Consider the following 15,370-nt stretch of genomic DNA (forward strand, 5'->3'; position numbering starts at 1 on the left):
CCGGGAGCACCAAATTGGGTCTCGCCTCCCCTGGCTTGAATTTTTTTTTTTGTTAAATAAAAAATATAATTTATATAATATTAATTTTTAATATTAATAAAAAGTAAAATTATTATTTTAATATTATCATATCATTAAATTAACAAAAACATTAATAATTGATTAACGACTAGATCTATATATCTAACGAAATATTTTTTAAAAATAAATATTTATTTAAAAATTAATAAATTAATGTGAAATTTCAATTAAAACTTAAAAGATTTATGTATTTTAGCCTCTTTTGTTTGATCCAAACCAATGAAAACCAAGTCTTAGTCTTGTTATATTATATTGACCGTCCAACTAATCAACTTGGAGTACTCCATTTTGTTTATATTAGATTTGAGAGTTGCACCCAACACAGATGTCAATCATTGATAACGCCAAACATTAACAATCCAACAAGATGGGAGATCACATTGGTCTGATACTTCTCTTTTTCTCTCTCTTTTTTTTTATTATTTTTTAAATACAGTCATTCGTCTACCTTATCACTTTCCCAGCCCCTCACTCACCACTATGATAATATTTTTATCCATACTAAATTTTTTGTTCTTAACTCATTCCATGGCTCCGGCGAGTAAAAAGAGGAAGTAGAAAGTTTTTTAAATCATGAAAGCATCAGCTAGATTTCGTTTCATCTTTGGAATGATAATCTACAGCACTGTTACGGAAAGCTAATTTGTTATTTCATCATTAGAATAATAATGTTATTGGATAAATTTAATTTTAAAAATAAATAAGTTACTTCAATCTTTATAATAAAACATAAAATGTAAATGTCCAGAATTATCTTCAAAATAAAAAATAAAATTTCTTTATTTTTTGAGAAAAATATAGTTTTAAAAGAAGAGGGATCCAAATTCAACTTTTTGAAAAATGAGATCTACTATATAATGAGATTCTAGATTCCATTACAAAATGGTATCTAAAATTAAGAATTAAAATTACTTTGTAATTACCAAATTACAATATTTGAATTTTTATTACGTTTAATTAAGTCAATGTGTTTTTATTTTTAGTCAAATAAGTTTTTATATTTTTATTATGAGTCAAATAAGTTTTTATGACTAATAATTGACTTAATTAAAATATCATACATCATTGTATCTCATATGACGCTAACGTGATAGAATAACATATCATAATTAATAATAAAATAGCATGCTAACATATCATAACTAATGATGACGTGATATACTAATTTAATATCATAACATGATTGTGGCATTTTTCATCATTTACGTTAATACTAATTTAGTGTCACGTGAATATAACATGAAAAATGATATTTTGTCATATGGATATAAAATGACAAGTAATATTATGAGTAATGATAATTAATCAATTATTAATTATAAAAACTAATTTGATTCAAAATGAAAATACAAAAACTTAACTGAACACAATAAAATCACAAAAAATTATTTAAAACTTTTTTGAATAGTTTAAGAACTTATTTAAGTATTATTCCCATTTCTAACTACCTCTTTATATTGATCAAAACTTTTTATTTTTATTATAATTCTTATTATTTTATAATTTCATATAATAAACATAACAAGGAAAAACACTATTTTACAGTCAAAGTAGATCAAAAAAAACGTGTTACTATATTTTACATGTTTAATACACGTCACTCTAATATCAATCAACAAGTTTATAAAAAATAAAGAAATTATGTATTTAAATATTTAATTTACTAATAAATACATATAAAAAGTCAAATCCTTATTTGCTAATTTTTTTTAAACTAAATTATGTCTTTCTTTACTTCCCCCTTCTTGCACGTTTCACATTTAAAAATTCTAGCACCTCAGCTTTCATGTTTTAATTTAATTCATCCTCTTTCACATTGACACGTAAATCCCAAGTAGCCATAATCATTTTTCTCCTAGGCAAGAGCTCGACAAGATCAATATTATTAGTCAAGTCCTTGTTTTATTATTATTAATTTTTTGTTAATGATTTTACCAAGCAAAAGTTGATAGGATCAAATTCCCCTCTCAAACTCAATGATTTCATCGAGACATCATTAGCTTTTTCCACCTCGCGCTCCTAAAACCTTTTCCACGTTGAAAAAACAGATTGATTTATCTCACGACTTTTAGACTCGATGGCTAAGACTACGTGGGTAAATATTGTAATTAAAACATTTATTTGAATAATATACTAAAACTTAATAGTCAATTGAAATTTTTTTTGTACATAATCAACACTAAAATTTCAATTTTAAATTTAAGTTTATTTTTTTTCTTTCAATAATTAAAAATAGAACGATATTCTGCCCACATAATTAATCTCTCTAATAGAAACAGCATGAACGTGTTTTGCCTCGTGTGGAAATTAATGTTTATTCCAATTGCCCGTCCACATCTACAGTATTGTAATTGACTTCACATGTTTTCCTTGGACCCCATAAGAAAATCCCACATGCATATTTTTGTGACCAATTCTTGTAGACATGATTCTGTTCAATCATATTCAATCCCAAACCGAATCAATGGAAGGCCACGTGTATCCATGGCTTGGCTAACTAACATTGGACCTCAAAAATGTTAGCTTTTATATATTTTATATTAGATATTAGATATAAGTTTAAATTTTAAATTTAAAGTTGTTCACTATTGGCTTCAACTTCTTGCTAGCTCATTCGTTTTTATTTGTTACCATTTAATACATTTATTATTATTGTCCACATCCCCAAAGTTGATAATTAATTATTAGATTCCGTGCAAATGATGATGATAAATACGTCAAAAAGTAATAAATAAAAATTAATGAAAAACATCTTAATCCAGTTAAATTAAAAATTAAGTTATAACATACCAATTTTACGTATCAAATTGACATTATATAAGTTTAAACATGTATTCTCGATCAACATTATACATTTGAATCCAAACCTTTACAAGTTCCATCCTAAGAGTGATTGGCATATGCTAAGTTTGCATTAATTATGAATGGGACATTAATCATAGAGGAGTACGCTCGCATCCCTTTTAACATGTTTTATAATAAATATTATATATTTTTATTAAATTTTAATATTAAAATATATTTTAAAAAATTAAAATTAAAATATATTATTATTTAAATAATAAAATAATAACAATAATACAAACCCTAAACGCCTAGAATGACTCAAGATTGAGAGCCTAAATCAAAGTCACTTTCAAGTTTTAACATATTCATGCACATGCAAAGCATTTTTGCAGCCTGGCTAGTTGCCAGGTGCTATCTAAGGAAGTTGCCAAGAAACAGCTAAATTCAGCACAGCAGTGCCATTGAATCAATTGTGTCCCTGTTTCCCCTTTAATGTAAAAAAAAAAAAAAAGTGGCGAAATGTCAGCAATTAACAGGCTTACTTATCTAGTCACCGTGTCTCCGTTTTCAGCCACGAAGGTGGACTGAGCACAGTGTACGAGCATGCGTGAGTCGGTGGGTCTTCTTTGTTCACAAGATGTTACCCTGTAATTTCCTTTGGCATCTTCAATGGCTGGCTAGCCCCGGAAGGAGGCAAAGACAACTTGAAGATTTGGGTCATCTAATTCTGTGACCTTTTGTCCAATTAATTACATTAACAATGTGATTTTTGTACAATTTCTTAATTATTCCCAAGCAAGCGTGGCATTTGAGGATTGCAATTGGGCATCTGAAAACAAAATGGTACCGTAAAGAAGGCAATAATTAAAGGTGTAGAAACAAAGAAGATGTGTAGCATGCTCCTTTGTGGGCTAATAATGAAACACTACGTGACCACTTGAACTACTTATTTTTAGATAAAGGAAGCTGTGGTTCTGCCAAGAATAGTAGTAGTAAGTGCAAACAATGAGCTCAGAAGAAATGATTGTGCAGATACAGTGATAGAGAGGTTGGGGTAGGAGAATGTACGGATGCAGAATCAGTGACGGTGATGGAGGATAACTAAATTGGTACTTCGCTAGCAAACGCCATTATTAATTCTAATTTCAAGTTTCTATTTTTTAGGGATTTTGATTTTAAATTTTAAAATAGATACGATAATCTTTATAAAATAAAAGAATTATCTCTTGTCGTTTAACTTAAAATCTCTTCGTAATTAAATAATTAATCTCATTATAATTAGTAATAAAATATAAATATAAACCACCTTCTCGATTTTGGATTTATTTTCTTAACGGAGATGAATTTCTTATGTACATATTTAAGTAAGTTGAGCAGTGGGAATTACTTGAAAATAAAAGTAAAATTTTTTATTTGGATTAAATTTTTATTTATGTGTAGCATATAAGTATTTTGTTTAAATAAATGAGAATCACGTTCTATTATGATTTCTTAATTTTATATAAATCTTTGCTATTTGAGGTTATGGCTGGTTACCATCGGTTCAAAACTCCTTTTACCTCTAATACCACTTTTCAACCCCAATCCATTTCTATTTGTTAGAGGAAAATTCTTTACTGATAAATTAAAAATTTATCTTATTTTTTACTAACGTGGATAAACTATATCTCTTTAAATTATAAATAATAAACTTATCAAAAAATATATAAATATTAAAAAAATAAAATCTCAATCCTTTTTAAAAGTATTAATCATTGAATTAAATTCAAATTGTTCAAAAAATTGGATATTTAATACAATTTAATTTAATAAAAATAATATTATTCCTTCCAAAGATTAGTTTTTTTTTGAATTAGTATTATTTTTCCAAATCCAACAGTGAGAAGAAAAAATTTATTCACTTTTTAACTTGTTATTAAAGATTCAAGATTGGATTTTACATGAATTAGTTGAGGTGAAAGAGTACTTCCTTGAGATAAGTCCTTGTTATATAAAAACAAATTAAATTTTCTTTCGAAGATGGAATTTCCGTAAATTAAAGAATAGAAAACTGGGATTTTCAGAAATGACAAAATTAAAATAAAGCTGCATTAATCCAATAATTAAAACAATTAGTCAAATGATAAGGCTATAAATAAAAATAAAAATAAAAATAAAAGCTGATTAGCTTTTACTTGTTCTTCCAACAGAGATAAAGGAAAGAAAGAGAGAGAGAGATAAACTGAGAGAGCTCTTCTGCTCACACCGTCGTGGTTACTTCCTGCAGAAGGTTCTCTGTGATTCTCCCATTATTACTATAAAAAAAAAAAACCAAAGAAGAAGACGTAGATATTTAAAAAAATAAAAAAAATTTTATATCGAAGGGGTTTCGTGGAGAGAACCTTGTTTCCAACCCTATAAAAAAAAAATTCCCTCCTTTCAGATTCCTTCTCTTCACGTAATTGCTTTTGATTTTTGTCTCCTCTCAGCTTCCGATTCCTCTTCCCTTTCCTCTTCGAAACGCCCTTTTCATTTTCCCTGGAGGAAACGTGGGGATTATCTGAGAATTGAGGTGGGGTTTTCTCTGGGTCTGTGGTAATTAATTGAATTTGTTGGTGGGTTGATCATGATAGGATTTTGGTGGCTTTATAATTGTTGGGTCTGGTCGGAATTCGGCTTTTTGGGATAAATTTCATGGTGGGTCTATTTCGATTTAGGGGTTTTGAGAAGGATTCAAGCTTAAATTTGGGAATTTTATTGGTCTGCTATATTTTTTGTGGGAGCCGTTGCAGAGGTGGATTTGGTCAAAATTTTGAGTTTTATCATTAAAGGAAGAGTTTTTGGGATTTTTTTGTCATTTGACTGCGGGTTAATTTGCAAAAATATTGAATTTTGAGTGGTCTATTTGAGATTTTTATTGTGGTTTCTGGGAGCTGAAGAAAAGATGAGTTCAAGTATCACGGAGAATTTGGTTCCTGAAGGGAAGCTTTTGGTTCATATAGCTGAAAATGGACATTCGTTTGAGCTTGATTGTGATGAAACTACATTGGTTGAAGCAGTTATGCAATCGATCCAACCAGTTTCCGGGATTCACTTTAATGATCAGCTTGTTCTATGTTCAGACATGAAACTTGAGCCACATAGGCCACTTTCTGCATATAAGCTTCCTTCTAGTGACCGCGAAGTCTTCATATTTAACAAGTCAAGGTTGCAAACTAATTCCCCCCCACCAATACCAGAGCAAGTTGATATAGATGAAGTTTCAGAACCCCGGCCGCCAGCTTCTTCTAGTGATCCTCATCCTTTGGATGATGCTCCCGACCCTGCTTTGAAGGCTTTACCTTCTTATGAGAGGCAATTTAGGTACCATTATCACCGTGGACATGTTATATATAATCGAACACTAGCAAAGTTGAATAATTGTGAAAGGCTGTTGAGGGAGCAGAAGGTTCAGGAGAGAGCATTGGAAGTTGCAAGGAGTAATTTAGATCAATATTATAGGATGATTCACCAAAATTGTTCGGAATTCATGAAGCGCTATAAACAGCAATATCGTTTTCATTCTGATTTGTTGGCAAACTTTGATAAGGATATGCAGAAGTTGAGATCCACCAAGCTTCATCCTACATTGCAGACTGCTACTAGGAAATGCTTATTGGATTTTCTGAAGGAAGATAACTTAAGGAAGTCCGCAGATGATTGTAACAGCTCCCACAAGCAGTTTGAGAACAAAGTTGTAGATTTCAATCAGACGTTTGGTGAAGTGAAGCGCAAGGTAGAGGAGTTGTTCACTTGGAGGGCTACCTTACCTATTAAAAATTTAGAACTAACCATTAAGGAGCACCATCGGTACCTGAATGAACAGAAGAGCATTATGCAGTCTTTAAGGTTTGCTCTCTTGGTTTATGCATTTTTTTCCTTCCTAGTAATTTGAAGGGAGTTTTGATCTTTACATACCATCCACCTTGCATTATGGTTTAAAGTTCTGATTCAGAGAGTTGATCATTTATGCAAGTTTTCCTGTTTCAATCTTGAACTCTTCATGTTTTCTTTTTATATGGATGCTTGACCTCACAGTAGGTGAAATTGAGACTTTGGTATGGACAAATCATTGCTTTTGTTCTTCTTTTGACCTTTGTTCTGCATGATTTGTCAGAAATGTTGCAATGAATATTTAGATACACAACCTAGGACAAATGTCTGATCCGCATGGCTGCTGGAATGGAAGCAGGGATTAGCATTACAGATTAGAAAAGAACTGAGTTGGTGTGTTTCTTGTCTGAATTGATGTTTAGGCATTAAGGCCCTTTGGTTGGAAATTCAAAGTGGAGATTTGAGGAGCTAGACATTGATGACTTCATGTTTATTGTGGAAATAATCGATATCCAGGGCAGTGATGAATTGAAGTCAATCACCTGAGTGATTGATGAGGATTGTCAGAACTTGCAGATGAGGATTATCCTTTTTACAAATATTATATGGCCTTATCAATTTGGAGGAGGTTTATTGTTGGGTTTCCTCATGTCCATGTCGGGGACTGCTTTTTTTTTTTTTGGGTTACAAGAGGGAGCATTGCGGCTTGAACCTAAGATCTCTGATCTGTCAGAGACTGCCTTTGTTGTAGAGCTTAGCGTATAATAACTTATGTACATCAATCTAAAGTAGTGTCAACTTCAGAACTTTTCAAACGCAAGATTGGGAGTGTTAATGTCATAGTTGTCTAAAAAAGTCATAAAAGGGTCAAGGACCTTTAATAACACTTGAAAACGTATTTGAAGCATGCATAAGTGAAAATATTTCTTTTAATGCTAGCTATTAATACTTCACCTCTTATAGAATATTTTGAGTTAATCTATATTTTAGACAATTTTACAATGCTTATTTCCTCTATACTCTACTTTCTGAGATCCAAATGGATCTTACATGTTCCAGTCATAAGGTTGAGTTTTGTTTAATAATTTTTTTGCAACTGCTTTATAGTTTACACTGTTTTCTATGTTCGTCATCTGGGGTGTTATTCTGTAATAGTTGTCTTCGTAGAATTTCATTGATGTCTGAAATTGAAGAATTTGGGTGTCTATTCTTGCAGCAAAGATGTCAATACAGTGAAGAAGCTTGTAGATGATTGTCTGTCCTGCCAATTGTCTTCTTCCCTTCGTCCTCATGATGCAGTTTCAGCCCTGGGTCCTATGTACGATGTCCACGACAAGAGTCATCTGCCCAGGATGCTGGCTTGTGAGCGTGCAATATCAAAGCTGCTTGACTTTTTTAAGGATAAGAAGAATGAGATGAACATCTTTGTTCACAACTACATGCAAAAAACAACCTATGTTACGTACTATATTAAGGATGTCAAGTTGCAGTTTCCTGTTTTCAGAGAGGCGATGATCCGTCAGGATGATCTATTTACGGACCTTAAGTCTGTCCGTGGAATTGGTCCCGCATATAGAGCCTGTCTTGCTGAAATAGTAAGAAGAAAGGCATCTATGAAGCTTTACATGGGCATGGCTGGTCAGCTGGCTGAAAGGCTTGCAACAAAGAGAGAAGTTGAGGTCAGGAGACGAGAGGAGTTTCTAAAAGCACATGGTCGTTTCATACCCAAGGATGTATTGGCTTCCATGGGGTTATGTGATACCCCTAGCCAGTGCGATGTCAATATAGCTCCTTTTGACACTACATTGCTTGATATTGATATTCCTGATCTGGACCATTATGCTCCTGAGTATTTAGCTGGACTGCCTACCAAGGCTGAGAAGCCTGGTAGCTTAAGAGCTTCTATTTCCATGTCGAATGAGAGTTCTAATTTGGCTGATACTGAAGAGGTTGGTGTAGATACTCTTGAAAAAGATGATTCTGATGACTTCCTTGGATGTGAACTGGTAGAGATTGCTGGAACTAGCAAGATGGAAGTTGAGAATGCAAAACTGAAAGCTGAACTTGCTTCTGCAATAGCCCTGATTTGTTCTATGGGTCCTGAATTTGAATATGAATCACTTGATGATAGTAAAGTAAATAATTTGTTGAAAGATGCTGCAGAAAAGACTGCTGAAGCCTTGCATCTAAAAGATGAGTATGGGAAACACCTCCAGTCTATGCTCAAGGCAAAGCAAATGCAGTGTGTTTCATATGAGAAGCGCATTCAGGAACTGGAGCAGAGATTGTCTGATAAGTATTCACAGGGGCAAAAGCTTTCCACAACTAATGATGGCACTGACTTTGGCCTCCTGGCTTCAAAGGCTGTTGATTGCAAGCCAGAAATCTCAGGTTGTGAGGTCAATATGCCTCGCATATCTACATCTGAGCCCATGGATGAGGTTTCATGCATTTCTAATTCTTTGGATGCAAAGCTGGGACTTTTTACACGGCAATCAAGCAAAGGTCGAGAAGGGGTTGATGAGAATATGATGGATTCCTCTGGAATACTCAACCCTCAGTTGGATTCATCAATGCAAGAGCCGCATCGAGAAGAACTGCAAGTTGGTGAGAAAGATGGTAAAGATAAGATAGTGGGACATTCGGGCATGTCACTCACTAACAGTTCTACCGCAGAGAGCATGCCTGAGCCTTTGAATGCTTTACCTTGTGGGACAGCAGCTGAGCTGATTTTCGATTCTAAAGTTAGGGAGGATCTTGTGTTGGAATTGCAAAGTGCACTTGCAGAGAAGTCAAACCAATTAAGTGTAACTGAAACCAAGCTCAGAGATGCTTTGGATGAGGTTGCCATGCTTAGGAGGGAGATGGAAACAAGTAGTAAACTTCTTGATGAATCTCAGGTAGAGCAGATGAAAATTTTTCCCTCCCTATTTGCATTTTGGTTTTCCTGAAAATTGTGATAATTTAGCTGATTCTATTTGCATTTCTTACTGTTCTTAATTTAGCATGTCCTTTTTTAAGCATTCATGTTAGGTAATGCATGGATATTACTGGGATTCCCTGCTTCACATGTTATGAACTACATTATTTGAAGTCATATACTTTATTTTAGTACTTTAAGTTACCTGGAATATTATGTGGAAGTGGCGATGAAACTTGGTGCGAATTGTTAGGCTAACTATCTGCATATTGCATAACAAGGTTATTCTTGTATGTTGAATGCATTAAGCTGCCTATTCTTCACTTCAGCACCTTTTGTAGTAGCCCACCCACAGTATGGGTGGAGAGAGAGACAGAATTGGAGAAGACTAAGACTAAAGAACATTCGAGGTGTAACTAACTTTTCAAAGTGAGAGAAAATGTGATAAAGTAAGAGGTTGAACTAGGTGCCCAAATTGGATGGCAGACCAACTTTCTTATAAATTTAGGAGGAGGTTAATGGTGAACTCAAGGGCTCCTTTATATATTGTAGAGAGGTTATGAACTTGTTAATGTTATTACTTTTCTAATAGTTTTTCTGGTATGCTAGAGTCGATTTGAAACTTGGTAGCAATTGCTAAGCTGTTCTATCTGCAAATTATGGCTGAGAGTTTTAGCCTTTTCAGTATTACTAAAAAGCAGCATGGGTATAATGGGCTGTATGCTGTCTCCTTTTTAATGCAGTTCCTTTGAGTTGATTTAAAGATTCTAGGAACAAGGAATTTTATTCTTCTGTGGTAGAATCCACTTAAAGTTGGGATGTCTGGAGGATCAAGTCTATGACAGCACCCAGATTACATCTAATTGCATTGTGAGGATTGTATGCCCTGTTACAGTGATATCATGTAATTTTAAATTTCCTGAAAATATCTTTAGCGAATGAGATAATCAAACCTTGATTATTTTCAAGCCATTGATTGACTGCCTTTTCTTTTTGCTTTCTCCTGTTTCGTTTTCATTATTTCTGACTTTTTCCCTAATGCCCCTTGTCATCAATATTCCAATGTTGCTTTAGTTTAAAGTTATGAGGTTGTTGTTATGGTTGATTTACATCTTTGTTCCTAAGACAAATGTAATGCATGTAATCAACATTGCGTTTTCTCTCAAGTCTGCATCCCCCCTTTCTATTATGGTGGATAAGGCCACCTAGGTGAGATCTTGTCTAATATTGTTGGCAGTTAGGTGTAAATATAAATATATAGAAAAGTGGATACTAAAAGCTTTGATTTGTCTGATGACATTTTTGCCTGTGTAGTAGCTGGTGTGCTTGTGAAAAGAATTTCATTTATTTTTATTTTTGCCTCCCGCTTGTGAGGTATAGTTTGCAAACCTTAGGGATTCTGGGGAAATTGGAGAAACGGCAAAAAATTGTCGTTTCTTATGAAGTATTTAGTAACTAATGGCTTCTAGATAGCATTAAAGGGACTAAAAATAATTGTTGCAGCCAATTGTGCTGCCAATCAAATTTGATATGAGGGAATGTTGGAGGAAAGTATTTTATTTGCTTTAATAGTGTAAATTAGCTATTTGATCACCATTACATGCTAAACTCTAATTTTTCCCTCTCTGAGTTGCAGATGAACTGTGCTCACTTAGAGAATTGTTTGCATGAAGCAAGGGAGGAAGCCCAAAGCCATCGTTGTGCTGCTGATCGGAGGGCCTCAGAGTATAGTGCACTGCGTGCATCTGCTGTGAAGATGCGTGGTATTTTTGAAAGACTTCGAAATTGTGTCTACGCTCCTGGTGGGATGGCTGGTTTTGCTGATTCTTTGCGTGCTTTGGCTCAGTCTTTGGCCAAGTAAGTTACTTGCTACAATGCTTGTGAGGCTTCCACAGTAGTAATTTTATGTTCAGTCTCACCAACTCCCACTATTTCCCTTTCCAGTGTTAGGCCATTTTTAGGTGCAAAAGATTGGTGGGCTTAGGGCTGGAATAAAACTAGAAACTTATTTTATTCTCTACTTTATAAATTAAAGCAGAGAGAAAGCTTAATCAAATTTTAAAGTTGAAGTCCATGCACAAAAATTATTTGTTCATAATAAAACTTTTAGGTCCTATTTAGCATTCCAGAAAGTGCATTTGTTTATAAGAATGTAGTTGTAAATGCATTTTTCCCCCCTTTCAACACATTGCTTTTTTCAATTTTTGGGGAAAAAGTTGAAACTTCTGTAATCTAATATACTTAGAAGTTTAAAGGGCTATACACAGACATGACTGTTATCTTTTCTGATGTTCTGAAGTGTATTTTTTTTTTCCTGTTGAATATCACTTATGTGATTGACAATTTAATGACAATGTTCCAAACATCTGTGCTATGAAATTTTCAGTTCCATTAGTGATAGTGAAGATGATGGAACTGCTGAGTTCCGCAAATGTATCCGGGTCCTTGCCGAAAAAGTTGGTTTCTTGTCCAGGCATCGCGAAGAGCTGCATGAGAAGTACACTAATATTGAAGCAGTAAAGGAACAGCTTAGGAAGGAACTGGAAGAGAAAAATGAGCTGGTTAAAACCCTCTACACTAAGCATCAACTTGAGAAGCAGGTAACCTGTTCTCAATGATAGGGCTGGGTGGATAAGACTTGTTTATGCCATGCAGATATATGCTTGAACCACGAAAAAAAGTTTCTACCAGCTTTTGTTCTTGCCGAGCCATTAACCATGTATAGCAAGCTGTTGTAGAATAAATAATTTGCTTGTCACTTATTCTTCCTGATTATTCTAAATCTAATTGTTCATGGCCTCTTTCTTTTTATGTGCATGCACAGAGAGGATATATAGGATCTTTTTAGTCTTAACTAAGTTGTTTGATGTTCTTGGTTCAGGCAAACAAGGAAAAGATATCTTTCAGCCGCTTGCAGGTCCATGAGATTGCTGCATTTGTACTTAACTCAGCTGGGCATTATGAGGCTATCACCCGAAACTGCTCCAACTACTACTTGTCTACTGAATCTGTGGCCTTGTTTACTGATCATCTCCCAATCCAACCAAGCTTTATTGTCGGCCAGATTGTGCATATTGAGCGCCAAACTGTAAAGTCACTGCCGCCTTCATCAACTAGACCTGAGCATGGTAGGGCGGATCCTGTGGATCAAATGACTTTTGACTCTGGGACAGAGCGGTTAACCTTGAATTCTGGATCAAGTTTAAACCCCTATGGTCTCCCTATTGGATGTGAATACTTCATTGTGACAGTAGCCATGTTACCTGATACCACCATTCATTCAGCGCCTCCTTCCTGATCCCTGCCCTGAAAGCAGATATGACATGATGGAAGAAACCAAAGTGTACATACGTTATAAAAGCCATCATGGTGGCAGTTGATCTAGATTTTCCTTTTGTACAGCTGATATTCCAAGTTTAATTTCCTTTGTACATAAAGCTCCTCTTTTTAGATATGTAAAAAGAAAAAAAAAACTGTAAATATTCTCCAGGCATTTGCCCTTTAACAAAGCCTTGCTCATTTATTCAAAGTTCATTTCAAAAATGTGCTTCTGCATGCTTGAACATCATCTACCCCATCATCTTTACCTGTAAAATATCACTTGAAGGCAATCATCACCTGCATTATTTCCTGATGTTGCTAGCAGAAATGAGTTTTATTTCCTGATGTTGTCTCAGACCAGCTGCCCTTTTGAATTGTTGTTATTAAGAAAGCTGGATGTCTGCAAATGTTTGTGGTAATATTCGTTGCATTCACTAGCGATTAGGACTTGTTTTACCGTGGTGTGATTGCAACCCTTTCCTTTGTTGTTAGACATACCCGTAAAGCCTTACTATGAACACTTTTTAAACATATTTTCAGAATCTAATGCTTCGGAAGTTTGAACCCATTTTGTGATAATTAAATTTTGCAAATGATATCTGGTGGAGGATGTACGGAGGACTGGATTTTTGTCACCAATGAATATTAGCACTTGGGACCTTGTCATAGACATCAATACATGGGCAAAGTTTATAATGACAGGAAAATCAGGAAACCATAGACATTTTTACATAAAGTTTTCATTTTCCTTATGGATGCATCTTACATAAATAGCTACTATTTAGGAGATGAGGATGACTGGATGAGAGTTTCATGGTTCATGGGTTTGTTCTACATTGACTTTTGACAAAACCCAAAGTCCCATCCCCAAGGGAAAAAAAGAGAAAGAAGAAATGGCTTTGCTTGCTGGCAGCCCAATGCAAACGGCAGATTCTACTTGGAGGTGTACATTAAGGCCGACAACCCTGAACTCCAGTTAGATAACCCACCAATTAGAAGAAAACTTCTGTAGGCTGAACCTTTTGGATGCTATTCGACATGTTGATGACTTGATACAAGTGGCTGACTTCAGTACCTCAGGTAGGTTTCGGCCAACCACAACTACACTTGACAATTTTTAAGTCCAACATTAACGAGAAGATGAACTAACAAATCATTCAAAATGACTGCTTCTTTTTCCTTCCATATGTGATCAATAATCAACAACCTGAGGGGCCACGTCCCCTGCTTCCAAGCTATATATAAGCCTTAGAGCATGCCTTGTTTTCCTCACTCAAACCATAAGAGAGAACTTTCCTTCTTTAAGAAAACAGTACTCTGCTTAGTTTCAAATCTCTAGAAATGGCCTCTTTCAATTGTTTTGTTTTAGCATTCTTCATGGCTTTTTCATTTTCAAGCATCAATGTTGGCCTAGCAGCTCGTTATCTTCTCCAGATGCCACCTTTACCACCAATGCCAACTTTCCCTAGAGCAACGCTGCCACCATTGCCATCTATTCCAAATCTCCCACAGCCAACAACACCAACATTGCCAACCACCCAACCATCTCTACCCAAGCCTGGAACTCTACCCCCTCTTCCTAGCATGCCAACCTTGCCCACCATCCCTAATACCCCCAAAATAACCCTACCACCTCTGCCTAACATGCCCTCAATCCCCACCATACCGACTACTATTCCATCCATCCCATTTTTCTCACCACCTCCTGCAAAAACTAGCCCTTGATGAAAATGTTCAGTTTGTGCTCCCTGATACAAAGAGTTTGGATTATGTGTCTTTGCTTTGGTGTGGTTTAATACTTTTAAACATTAATCTTGTATCACCAAGGGATTACATAGAGGCTTTTAGCCGATTGATTCATTCCAGTTTACTTGTGGCAGAGGTTTTTTTTTTTATTCATATTTGTTTGTACAAATATTGGGAGTTTGCTGTATTATTGGTGTCTTGTTCTTGTATGATCAGAAATCACTTTGTGATTATATATATTGAATGAATACCGCAATAATATTGTAAATTGTGGAATGATTGAATGCAAAGAATCAGTTGGGAGAATTTCTGAAATATTTTTCATCATCTACAAATTCAGTTACAAGCTGCTGATGAACAGTTAACTGAATAACAGAATGAGGAGTAAAATTGTCCAAGCCACAAATGAACAGTAACAGTCTGTTAAAAACATTAAACAAACTTGGTAAAATACTACTAGACCTATAGCATCTCAAACTGAAGCCACTAAGATTTTTGTTGACAACAAATCAACCATTGCCATTAATAAGAATTTTGTTTATTATGGTAGGACCAAACATATCCATGTGAAGTTCCATGCATCAGAGAAGCTAAGAAGAATGGTGAAATTCATGTAAACTACTACCGCTTTGAAATTCAGTTGGCAGACATTATGGCCAAAGG

General features: G+C 34.5%; 2 protein-coding genes across 2 annotated transcripts; one reads left to right on the forward strand and one right to left on the reverse strand.

The window, feature by feature from the left end:
* On the forward strand, positions 5,035-13,183 carry LOC18589024 (autophagy-related protein 11). The gene is made up of 5 exons (XM_018127786.1): positions 5,035-6,735; positions 7,937-9,620; positions 11,277-11,497; positions 12,027-12,240; positions 12,522-13,183. Exons 1-5 carry the CDS (start codon positions 5,792-5,794, stop codon positions 12,936-12,938), a joined length of 3,480 nt encoding a protein of 1,159 aa, XP_017983275.1. The 5' UTR covers positions 5,035-5,791; the 3' UTR covers positions 12,939-13,183.
* On the reverse strand, positions 14,239-14,766 carry LOC108663223 (uncharacterized PE-PGRS family protein PE_PGRS10-like; the record flags this gene model as incomplete). Its single annotated transcript, XM_018126804.1, has 1 exon — positions 14,239-14,766. A coding segment is annotated over one exon (384 nt), but the record flags the coding sequence as incomplete, so codon positions are not given.

Source organism: Theobroma cacao, chromosome 9 (assembly GCF_000208745.1).
Source record: "Theobroma cacao cultivar B97-61/B2 chromosome 9, Criollo_cocoa_genome_V2, whole genome shotgun sequence".
Lineage (NCBI taxonomy): Eukaryota > Viridiplantae > Streptophyta > Magnoliopsida > Malvales > Malvaceae > Theobroma > Theobroma cacao.